The following is a 13,244-nucleotide window of genomic DNA, read 5'->3' on the forward strand; positions in this document are numbered from 1 at the left end:
GGAGACTACTTATCCAAATGGGACAGGAGTTATATGACCTATAAAAGGAGAGCCCAGGTCTAACATATCATCATCATCACCATTTATTTACATAGCACCACTAATTCCGCAGCGCTGTACAGAGAACTCACTCACATCAGTCCCTGCCCCGTTGGGGCTTACAGTCTAAATTCCCTAACACACACACAGACAGACAGAGACAGACAGACAGAGACAGAGAGAGAGACTAGGGTCAATTTTGAAAGCAGCCAATTAACCTACTAGTAAGTTTTTGGAGTGAGGGAGGAAACCGGAGCACCCGGAGGAAACCCACGCATACACGGGGAGAACATACAAACTATACACAGATTAAGCCATTGTCGGGAATTGAACTCATGACATCAGCGTATGATTTAACAAGATGCTGACTGCATCTTCGCAGGAGTTATGGGACGCTGGAAACCCAGCCAGCTGAAATTTACGTTATACCAAACTGTGTGCCTCGGCGATCTCACAGTGATGCCTCAGCCAGGGCCAGTGGTAAGCAAGGCGGAGACTACTTGGTAATTACTTCGGCTTAGGGGTGCCTTGAAAAAATTATGGAAACCCTAAGGGTGGCTTGAACTGAAAAAATTTGGGATCCACTGCGTTATACTGATGCTAAAAGAAGGCTAAAGCTCTATTGTTGTCTATTCATATGTAGGAAAACAAATGTGAACATCTCATCTGCTTATGTTCTTTCTTTGGGTAAATACATTTTTGTGGGAGACCCTGTGCTTACACACAACAGCCATCCGTGCTCTTTAGAGGCTTTTGCATTGTTTTGATTAGTATTTATGTTTTTTACCTCTGAACTTCTGGTGTTCAGTTGTGCTCTACTCTGATCATCAAGTTTTCCTTAGCTTTACTGTAGTTACCACGGAGCATCCCCTTTATACTAATAAATTAACAATTTTGGGCACAAAAAATGGTTTATATATCGACACTTCAGTCAGCATTTGGTCAGACATGGACAGTTCAGGACAATCCTGGTGCTCATCAAGGTTTCAATAGTTTTGACAAACATAAGAGTGAAAGGAGTTCACTTTCATGATATTCTACTGTGTGGGAACTCGGAACACAGGAAGTCGAATAATAATGTTTGAGCAATGTATCAGCATCGGTTATGCAAAGTTCCCCAGATGGCGCCGGATTTTGAAACCGCAGAGAGCAGTGAAGTTCTGTTCATAATTTATTTTGCGTGTTAATATTGTAGATGCATTTACGGTGTTTGGAAAATTGTAGTTTTGCTACAATTTCTGTCTGAGCTTTTTTTTAAAACACACATATAAGGTTTTATTAATTTCTGCATATATATGTATATAAGGTTTTATTAATTTTGTTATAATACCTGTTTTATTAGATAGAAGAGCAAACTAGAGAGGAAATTATAATGGACTTTGAAAACAATTGCTCTTCCAATCTGCGTTTTCACACATTAATATAAAATGTGATTTATAGGTCAAATAAGAGTAAATGTTCCCAGCACTCTGAAATATTAATGTCGCAGTTTCTCGTGTGCTTCCTGCTACCTGTAACACAGATTGCATTGGTGGTAGAGCAACGTGTGACAAGTGCATGGACAACTGGTTTTCATGCTTTTCAACCACTTTCCAGAGAACGTGTATGAAAGATCCTTTATAAGTAATAAAAATCTACCTCCTGTGACAACACTAGTTTCATTATTCCAATTATACCTATGTAGATAAAGCCACCCATAGGGAGGTCTGGACGGGCTACGTTGGACTGCCCTGGCTGTCTATAAGTACGGCTAGAATTGCGGCAAGAGGAGACCTCTGCGACGATGAAACAAGTGTGATATTTTTTGAGGTGCGTTTGGCAGGAAATACAGTGACCAAGACATTGCAACTAACTAATGTTTCATGAGCAACCATGTCCAAAGTGATGCGAGTGTGGAACTCCAAGCGTAAAACATTAACAGCAAAAGGCAACACCATGCAGTGCATACTGCAGGATTACTGTGAAGTACAAGGCAACACAGACGAGCAACGTCAGATTGCAGATTTCAACCTGTGCATCAAGTTCCAGTTTCATAAACTGGAACTTTACAGTTCCAGTTTCACAGTTCGGCAAAAACTCCATAGAGCAGGACATGTGTGTCTGGCTGCAGTGCATAAACTGCTCATTACTCCTGGCAATACCAAGAGTACAGACAATGGAATACCAAGAGTACAGGGAGATATGATCAGATGAATCATCCTACATTCACTGAACAGAAGTGCGCACATGTGGTGCCAACTTAAAGATCTCTACAGTCCCGAGTGCGTCTTTCCACCAGTGCAGTGATCAGGTGGTTATGGGATTTTGTCAGGTGCATTGTTACTGCTATGATTTGGATGCAGTCATTCCCTTGGAAAGCTAGGTCAATACTTGGTCATCAGAACTGAACCCGATGGGGCGACTATGGTATTTCCTTGGAAAAATGTATGAGAGCTGAATGACCTTGTGGAACAATGGTGCTGCCTTGGTAGAACCAGGCATTACCTGTCACACGTGGTGACTCAATGGCCCATTAAGTGATATTAGACTGGCGATTCCATTGTCATTTTTGTTCACTCCCTGTATATCACCAACAAAGCATTGGAATCGATACTAAAAAAAAAAAATCATCAATAAGATTTATTACTAAAAACAAAATAAACACAATTTCACTTTTCTTTATTTCTTCTATTGTATTTTGGATAACACATGTCCTAAGAAAATAATAATAATACTAGTAGCAGCATAATCAGTAAAGCTGGAGGGGTATGTGAGCAGGAGGACCAATCACAAGCCGCAATCAAGAGGTGGTCTCTTGTAATTGGCCCTTCTCCTCACCCGCCCCTCTCCATTTGATGCTGGCTGACAAAAGGAAGTTTGATTTGGCAGCTCCATCCGTCCTAGCAGAGAATTATAGGACTATCACCCAAAAGCTATTCACGGTACTCAGGTAATTTGCCATCCTTTGGTGCCGGTCACATTTCCTACTGACCAAATGAATGTGCCGATCATATATTACAGAACAAGCAGAGCTCCGGCAGTTGCATATAGCCCCACCAGGGCTCTGGCTAAGGGGGCGGGTTTCCTACGTGGTAATGCAGCTTTATAACGTCACTTTCAGTGGTTTTCTTTACCCATGACATATTACCCTGATTATAATTACTGGGGTCCCTACCCTGGAACTCTAGCAATGTCAAAGAGAAAGCATTCTCCCCCCAACTCTGATCCCCAGGTGCTGCCCCCGTCCAATCACGTGCCACAGAACAGTGAGAGATGCTTGTGAATGGAGACCTAATGTAACAGTATAGAATGTTATATACTTCCTGTGTCCAAGCGATTGAGAAATTTTCATTTATTATTAGAGACATGACCTCTATGAATTTGCTCAATAATATCATATATTGGACAGCAGCACACAACCCCCAAAAAGGCATTATACACCAGACCACAATTACACAGCAGCACAAGTGCCCTCACAAGTGCTTTACACCAGCCTACGTCTCACCTGCCTGTTCTGCACTGAATACTTCCCTAACCCAGTGTACCAGGCTCCTGGCATTTTAGCTCTTCAGACTACTGTTACTATCGCCATGGGCAGAGCGGCTTTTACTTGTTTAGAAAACACTGAATTTATATTGAGAGAGGCTGACTGTGGTAATAACAATAATATCAGCTCACAAGGCTGTCAACGTGAAATGCCAGAGGGCAGATGGGACTGTCACTCAGTACCACCATCCAGTGCCAGGGCTGAGGGCACAGAACAGGGCCTTCCAGTCGCCACAGAGACTGGGATTTGTCTAGCCTTGGCTTAAATAGCATGTCCTATAATAATGGTTATTTGTAGAGCATATATGTATGTGAGATCACAATTACACTAAATATGTATATATGTATGTATGTATGTATACCAAGTATGACAGTTTTGTAACAATTTTGCATTCTAAGAACAGGAAACAAATATGACAGCAGGGTTCCTCCAGAGCGGTTGTGGGGGCACATCGTGGATTTTGCCTCACACCCCATAGCATGTGCAGGAAAATACGCAATGCTAGGTACCACAGCACCAGGAAACGTGCGCCACCGAACAGATCAGTGATGTTCAGCCGCACATCACAGAGAACGGAGCTGGCTCCTAAGAATGGTTATCGGACAGACACCATTGTGGAAACACTTCACACGTAGGATACAATCCTGCTGCACAATTCCTAATCTACCTTTGTACATCTTTATAAACTGACGTCTCAGCTATTTACCATGAACATAAATGTCCTCCAATCGCCACGTGGAACTCTTATCTTATTTATATTGTGTTTATTCCTTGTGCAACCTCAGTTTTTGTTTTTCTTGCAACTGTGAAATGTCTTAGACTCGCACTGAGAGATGAGCATTATATAAATAAGCATTATTATTATTATCTTACCAACCATCTACAGTAGCTCCCAGCTGTGGTCTCACCCAGCCGCTATACTCATACAGTGTGAGCCGTACACATTTATACAGCGCCTGGACTAATCGCTATAACCTACCCAATTACTTTCAGGTGTCTGTCATACAGTTATTTAAAGATGCATCTAAGAATAAAAGAAGAAATATATGTTCATTTATTTCACTTAGGCCCTGTTCATTCAGCCCCATTTCTTAAGAGCTGTCTCTGAACCCTTGTGCAAGATCCTTTTATCTCTTCAAAACTTAACAGCTTTTAAAAGCAAATGAATACATACATATATAATGTGTGAATCTTGTCACATGTGACATTACATCTTACTTCACACAGCCTGTTTTCCCTTATCCTGCAGAGCAGTACACAGCGTTGCCTACTGGTATAGTGATTAGGCCAGGCCCAGTAACTTTACCTTCCTAACAAGATGTGAGACAAATATGTTACACTGACATGTGGATGTACCTGTGTGCATAGAATAATAATCCTTGTAAAAAGTATTTGTGCTCTTGGTAAACGCTCTCACTTTACTGCATAACAAATATAATAATATTGGTCTCGGTTATATTTTTATTTCAAAGCACTGAAACTCATATTTCAGTTTGTAATAATGCAATGTCACATTGTTTACACATCATATTACAGGACAGGGTTTGTTATTTAGTAAAATGACGTCTGAAGGTTCTGCAAGATTATTATAATCGTTTATTTGTAGGGCGCCACCAGGTTTCCGCAGCGCCGAACACGGTACAAACAGTAGACTATAAAGGGTAAAACAGTACAGAACAATAAACACAAAGTACCAGTACTTCAGAAACTCCGGGCAGGCAAATACAGTAGAGATGGAGCAGAAGAACAGGTATGGAGACAGGAGGGAAGAGGGCCCTGCTCATACAAGCTTACATCCTAAGGGAGGGTAAACAGAGTCAGGCACAAAAGGGAGCCAGTGAAGCAAAGGAGAGAGAGAAGAGGGTTCAGGGGAGGACGAGCAGAAGAGATGAGAGGTTAAGTGGATGGTTGGTAGGCCTTAAGGAACAGGTGAGTTTTAAGTGCCCGTTTGAAGATATTGTATACACAGCAACAGCTAATGTACAGGTGGATTCTTTCTCTCGCATAGATTTGAACTGACATCTTACAAACCTTATTGAACCGTTACACAACGATCCAGCGTCCAGTATTGTTAACCCTTTATTTAGCAGTAGCACGGACCAATGTTATCAATAAAAGGTTGGTGTATTGTACATTCTTAGCTGGAGTAAATATTTAACTGAATAACATTAGAAATAAAGAAACGAAAAAACATTATGTTATAAATTATACACAATGATATAAAAACAAGCAAACAACCCATCACTTGCCTTCATTGTCCTGGGCCACGACTGGGGTTTGTGTCTCCTTCGTGTATGTGACGGTCTCTCGAGGAGGGAAATCCACTTGAGTAATTTTGGCCATGCCCAATTTCATGGGCCCACGCCTAGAAGGGATTAAACAAACATTATTACACCCTATTTCTCTCTGATAAACACACTGCTGTACTAAAAGGTCTGATCAGTCTTCAAAATAAAATGGGCAGATAAATTGAGTTTAATCTATTTCTTCTTCTAGAACTTGCTTGAAAGTTTGAATTGGAAATACTTTGGATTTAATATGAGAGCCCACGGCAGGAATGTATTTATTCCAATGATGCTTAGCAACCACTGAGGAGACAAAGCCTGGCCGTTTCCATTATTTGGACATTTAAATATAAAAACAACTTCATCTGAATGCTCACACATTTAGAAACAGGCGATTGATATTCTAAAAAAGACTGACGATCATTAAAGAAATAAAAAGAAAAAAAATGACTACAAGGCCGTACAACATGTTTAGAAAACTTGGTCATGCCACTTAACACATTTTATTTTTATTGTACTGCAGAATGTAACGAGTAATAAATGATTGAAATACCCCAGATCGGAGTCAGAATGGAGCTGAAGAACTGACGGATCAGTGTCCCAATGCAGTGTCCTGATTGGTTGCCAGACAGCCACGCAGCGTTAGCGGAAAAGGTCAGACGTTAGTTAAGCAAACACACACAAGTTGTTAAAAACTATTGCGTAAAGATAGACATCCATATATTGTGCAGCAGTTAGTACGATGAGGATATTTGTTTCATGCAGTAAGTGAAACATCTCTAAGTCAACAGAAAACCGACAAGTCGTTCTATGGTAGAAAAATAAATAAGTAATACAGTCCTTAAGTTTAATAAACATGATTAGAATACTGTGTAAGAGATGTCACTGTACTATAAAATGACTACGAGTATGTATATAAAAAAGTTCTCAATGTTTCTATTAGAGTCTAGGCGGCAAGATGGGTTTGTTTTGGTTTTTTTGGGGGGGGGAGGCAATACATTTTTTGCTGTCTTTCAGTGGGAAAATAAGTAACGTAAAGTTCTACCCATGCATGGTAAAAATACTGGGGCACTGGATACAAGACCGGGAAAACACTTCATCAGATTCTACAGCGATATCCATTGGGAGAGTGTGGTATTATGATGATTCGACGGAGCGGTGAAAAGCTCTCACTATAACAGGATGATCGATTTGGCTTTATATGGGCTGGTCCAGGACTACTGACCAGAGAAGAACAGCACACTAAACAATAAACAGACAGTACAACATGTCGTCCTTTCGATATCTGCAGTGAATTTGCTTTTTGCCATATATTAAGACTCTGACAGCGCAATATTAAGTGCACAGCCTGTGAAACACAAATATGAGATTTTCTGCATTTATCAATACGGAGGTGAAAATCCTGTGTTTAACATTAGCCGACATGCGTTGCAAAATTGTGTTTATACATTAAACTGACTGCATAATATCAATTTGTGATAAGATCATTTTTATTTAGAAAAGGTACAAGGAAACGCTGGTGCACTAAGGGCCTGATACTGAATTAGGAGCAAAGCAAAGGAGCAACTTTGCACCTGGACAAACCATGTTACAATGCAACGGGTAGAAAATTACTTTTTTTTTTGCACGCAAGGAAAATACTGGCTGTGTTTTTACGTAACACACAAATACTTGATAGCTTTATTCTTACACTGAAATAAAAAGTTGATTTATGACTCGCCGTATCCCAACTATAAATCTGTCCCCACATTTTAAATTCACCTCCCCCTCTAACGGAACATGGTTTTGCCAAGGTGCAAATTTGCTCCTTTTCTTTGCTCCTAATTCAAAATCAGGCCCTAAGTAGGCAAACACTGAGGATTACTGAAGCGAGTTGTGTATCATTTTTAATAAATATTGTTTTTATTATATATACTGTGAATTCATTGCATGTGGATTGATTGGTCGATTCTCTGCGCGGTTTCTTTTTGGATTATTTTGGCCAGAAAAGACATTGTACAAAAACTGCGCTAATTAAGGCCGTGGATACTTCATCCAAGACATCTTAAATGATACATTGCGGACCACTGGAGGCATCAAAGCTCCAATATCCTAAGTTAAAAAACAACTAATTTCTGACTTTTAAACGGCCTGCCTTGCCCAGAACAGCTTGTGGTGTTATTGATTGCAGCTGTCTAGTATAGGATTCAGCAGAAATATGAGATATGACAAGGAGTCTTTTTTTTTTTATGGTATCAAGAGACATATTGCAGAATCAATCACCTTTACTGATGCTTACAACAATTCATGCTAAAGTGAGTAGGAGCTAATGATGATGGTGCTAAACAGCCCATATTTACAAACATCTGGATAAGCCCAGTATGCTGAAGGCTTATTGTGTTTGTACATTGAATGGAGCAGGTACATAAGGAACGTGAACATGTAATATATTTTGCAGTATCTGTTGATCATCCGCTCACTGGTGTTTACTCCCAACATTACAGACTGTGGCATAACAACCTTTCCAGTGGTTTCCCAGCACCGCTGTGTTAGTCATATCTGCCACAGCATTAAACAGACCTTGTTAATCTGTTTCTCATCCAATTTGAGATGTGATCCCTCTGTAGCCTGTGATCCTGAGCAGAGCTTGTACACGCTGGGTGTGTGTGATCGGTATCTTGTAACATTGCCCACAGCAGAAAACATGTGCAGGAAATGGCACTATTGCTACAGGAAGAAGGGTAACACATCGGCCCTTTGGTAAGGAAACAATCTGCATTTCCACTGGGATGTGGAACTGATAGTGTTTCCAAGAGGTGACACTGCTGTAATTATAGGTTAAGCACAGCCTTGGGCTCATATGTGTCAATTCGTTTGAAACCCACCATACGTCTACTATAAATTCAGCAGCCAAGCAGAATTGGGCGAGCCTGCTTAACCCCCATGCTCCACGATGGTGGTTGCTCCTGCCTTTTAAGTGTTGGATGTGGGTGAGGGATAGCTTTAAACACTGGCCCCGTACAACGAAGTGTCAGACAATCCATATCTCAATCCCAAATCGCTCTGCTGTATCCAGCAATTAGGGAGTCCGGCCATTCATATCAAGCAATTAGTTCACACCGGTGGCTGTACACCATTATATCCCAGTCATAACTCATTTTCCTTAAATGGATGTTACTTAGACCACAGCAACAAATGACTCTGTTGCAGCGGTGGGAACATGATCCTTACATCATGCTGGCATTACTTGTGGGCACATATGAAAAGTGGATGGTCACAACCAGTAACTGGGAGGTCACTCCCATAGAAGACATAAATCACATAAACACGGAGCTAGTTGTCTGTCTGCTGTAACAATGAAAGAACAAGATCATAAACCAGACTCCTTTAAATGAGCTCATAAATAGGGATGATTGGAATTCTGCTGCATTAAGAATCTGGGGCCTGATTCATTAAGGATCTTAACTTAAGAAACTTCTTATTTCAGTCTCCTGAAAAAAACCATGTTACAGTGCAAGGGGTGCAAATTAGTTTTCTGTTTTGCACATAAGTTAAATACTAACTGTTTTTTCATGTAGCACACAAATACTTGATAGCTTATTTGTATACTGAAATTTAAAGTTATTTAAAGATATTTGTGTGTTACATGAAAAAACAGTCAGTATTTAACTTATGTGCAAAACAGAATACTAATTTGCACCCCTTGCACTGTAACATAGGTTTGTCCAGGAGACTGAAATAAGAAGTTTATTAAATTAAGATGCTTAATGAATCAGGCCCCTGGTTACTTCTTACGTGCCCAACAGGCTGACCACAACATCAATGTACACTAGAAGGTTATTCTATACACAGTACATAAATGTTTTTGACTACATATTATAAATGAAGTGTACATATTTCCCTCCACACTGGGAGCAGCAATTTTATGGACTGAACTAATACTTGCAATATCACCGCAGCGTGAGGCCCTGTGTAGACGTCACTCGCTGCTTTATGTGCAGTGATGTCATCAGTCATAGGCTGCGAGCAAGGAACATTGGTTCAATCCCCAAAGCCACTACTGCCACAGTGTAGGTGACAGGCACACAAACACTACTTATTGAAAGCGTAACGGTCTAAAGCTAAAATAAACTATATAGCAAGAATTTTGTGTATGGCCTCTGCACTATACTCAAATATATATTGATTTATTAAACTCAACCTCACTCCCGTATTGTACATTATTGTCAATAAAATGCTTTATACCATACATCAATAAAGCTGTGCTATCTAGGACGGCTTACTAACCGCTGATGGCACCAGGGTAAGTCAGGTCCTACGTGGAGATGAACCCAGACTTGCCCTATTTATATGCAAACGTTCTTATACTACAGGTTCTCTATCATTTCCTATCGTTTACAAGAATCTACTGTAAACATGAATAAATACATTAATTAGAAAAGGTATATGCTTTACTTCTTGGTAACTGAAGGTCTGGAACTGCAAAATAAGCACATGCAGGTTAATACGGATGACAGGTCAACGCCTTGTTAAAGTATAATAAGCAGGACACCCAACAAGTACCTTCCACTGACTCGTCTAGCAAGAGTATCAAACCAAAAGCTAAATACAAAATGCAATCGGCAATCTGACGCTTTGACTTACTACAATTAGCGCAGCTTGCACAGTGGAAGGTACCTTAGATAAAGAAAGTTAGTTAAAGCAAAGTTCCATCATATCCCGTTATAATGTATGTATCGCTCATAAAACCCAGTGGTTTCATTTCATCAACAATATTTCTTCTGAGCAGCCCCCACATTTATAATGTCATCAGGAAGTGAAGCATTCAAAACATAAATTGCTTCTCCAACTATATAAAGAAATATTTAATGACCTCTTACATTTTCGGTTTATAAATATCATACTTGCCAACTCTCCCACTCCAGAAATTCGGGTAGGTCTCTCGGACTCCCGGGAGGGCAGGAAAGTATCCCGCATACGGCAACTTGCTGTCAAAGTTATGCGATTCGCGTTGAAGCGTGTCATTTTGGCCCCGTCCCCCGCGGGGTGGGGCCAAAATGTTGCGATTCACCGCACCTCGTCCCTCCTGCCCTCCAACCACGCCCCCTGCCCGGGATCTCCCGAAATTAAGTTTTAAAAGGTTGGCAAGCATGATAAATATATTTCTAGTTATTATGGCCACATAATGATACCCTGAAATGTCATACTTTCCCAGGGTAAATGTTGTCTGAAATATCTAGCATTATAAAACCTTCCAGAATGTTTTACATATATATTTGTGAAGTCCTTTATTTATTTTTTAACTTTTCAATGTTAAGGACCTTTATGTGGCAACGTTTTACAAAGAACTGTTCTATGTGTTCATATGACAAGCCGTAAGTTCTGATGTGGATGGTTCTGTAAGGATCTGCAAAGAGACAACAAACCACCCGCCCTTACCTGGCTCCACTTGTCCCATCTCCAGAGTCCTGACTTCCAGCTTCGCTCGGGGTGCTCACAGACTTAGAGGAGGGAGACGTTGGCGGAGGGACTAAATAGTGAAACAGACACGTATCCTCTGTTACTATTCGCAGGGGTTGGACTGCTTAAGATGTTTCCAAAGTAAGTTAATGTGAGGGGTTGATAACGAAACATAAAAAGGATAACGAAAATAGAAAGATGGCAAACCAAAACGTACGTGGATGGAGATGAACAATGGGAAAAAAAAGAAGGGAAGAGAGAGTTACCAATCACATGCTGGATTATTCATGCATCTGCATATAACATGTCGGTGACAAAGAAGGGAGAAAACAAAAAAATGAAAAGGGATGAGAAAGATTCAGGACATTTCATCTTCAGGAAGAGGTTATAACAACTGCATACAAGCCCCATCTTCCAGGCTTTGTATGTGTGTACTAGACTACAGGCAGCACGGAGACGTTACTGGTGCAATATTATAATACTTGGGACACTCGGCTGTCAGTAACATTTATAAAGTGGGGTTTGGACTGATACTTATGTTCCCCCATAGATTTCCGGCAGTCACTCAGCTTTATACACCAGCCTCTTAGATGGATAAGTGGCATTATGTTTGGCTAATCTCTGACGCACTAGTTTTGATGCCATGTCATACCGCAAGTGCTCCCTGGTAAAATATGGCACTGAGGTGTTGGCCCTAAGAGGAGCAGTTCTCAGTTTGATGACATCAGTATGTTCTATACTTTGAACTGTGCATTGGTAAAGAACTGGGAGTCATCTAATCAGAACAGAATGGAAAGAGTCAGCCTCCAGCTCTCAGGACTTGGTATATGAATGTTATTACATAGAGGTGTGTGCAATGCTTTTATATATAACCAATTCATACACACTACTTATTTTATATGGGAACAAAATGTATAGTGTTAAGAACAACACTGGTGTAATATGAGGTCATCAAAAAAAAAATCTAACAATGTCCAGTATTTTATAGGTGTACGTTACTGTCTCCTGGACAAAAGACTGATGTTTAAGTGCATACTTCGTCATAAACGTGATCGTGGTTTCCAGGGGTTATAGGCATTTTATTGTTTTAAAGATTTTTTTATTTTGATTGAGATTTAGACACGGTTGGTCCCATTTAGGAGCAAATCCAGCTTAAGAGTGCAAATGTACACTTGTACAAACCATGACGCAATAGTGGAGGGGGGGGGGGACGGGGGACTGCAGGGAAAATACTGCCCTCTCTTACAGGTAGCACACAAATGCTGGGCAGTGTTACTTTGACTATTTACAGGGTTGAGGTAAGATGTACCCCCTTCCCAATCTAAATCTCTCCATACATTATACATTAGCCTCCTCTTCCCTGTAGCGCACCATGGTTTGGCCAAGGAGCAAAGTTGCACATTCTATAGGTGGACTTACTCCTATATCAGGCCCAGAGTGGTCTGTAGAGCCACGCCTGGTCTAGTGGGTAACAGCTAAATATAGGGGGGATTCTTGACAAACATTTACCATAATTATGAGGTACATGATACATTTGAGTAGCCTTGGTCCATAACAGTGCATTTACATAAAGAGGGCTGTACATTAGAACTACTGCTTACAAGACACTATTTTAAATAAATTATGTAATACAGTTTAGTTTATGGAGGTTGTCAAGGAAGATGGGGGCTGTAAAATTAAGCATTGGCGGGCCACGTACGGCCCAATGACTGGTGCCATCAGGGGAGGTTGTCTGTGCTCTTGCGGTGAACATACAGAGTGAGAAGAATATCCCTGAACTACGGCAGACATCAGGGCGTCTTCTCTTCCCATACAGACGTCAGGAGCAAGGACAGCCGGCCATGACAGGGATCAAGTGGATCACCGCAAAACAGGTTATTAGATTACGTTTATTTTTAAACTTGTTGAATTCCACAAACAGCATTTTCCTTTTTCAGACAAGGTAACTTGATGCT

At 40.6% G+C, this 13,244-nt stretch overlaps 1 protein-coding gene across 7 annotated transcripts in view; it reads right to left on the bottom strand.

Moving 5' to 3' along the window:
- The window catches only part of DYNC1I2 (dynein cytoplasmic 1 intermediate chain 2), a 64,531-nt gene that overhangs the window by 31,422 nt on the left and 19,865 nt on the right, over window positions 1–13,244 (bottom strand). For 2 of the 7 annotated variants that reach the window (XM_075180644.1, XM_075180645.1), the window contains exons 5-8: window positions 11,269–11,410; window positions 10,285–10,308; window positions 6,404–6,463; window positions 5,815–5,930 (exon numbers count right to left, since the gene is read on the bottom strand). In XM_075180644.1, coding sequence (XP_075036745.1) covers window positions 5,815–5,930; window positions 6,404–6,463; window positions 10,285–10,308; window positions 11,269–11,410 — 342 coding nt within the window. The remainder of the gene's footprint in view (window positions 1–5,814; window positions 5,931–6,403; window positions 6,464–10,284; window positions 10,309–11,268; window positions 11,411–13,244) is intronic. The other 5 variants (XM_075180647.1, XM_075180646.1, XM_075180648.1 and 2 more) reach the window with 5 other exon arrangements.

The sequence above is a fragment of the Mixophyes fleayi genome, chromosome 7 (assembly GCF_038048845.1).
Source record: "Mixophyes fleayi isolate aMixFle1 chromosome 7, aMixFle1.hap1, whole genome shotgun sequence".
Classification (NCBI taxonomy): Eukaryota; Metazoa; Chordata; class Amphibia; order Anura; family Limnodynastidae; genus Mixophyes; species Mixophyes fleayi.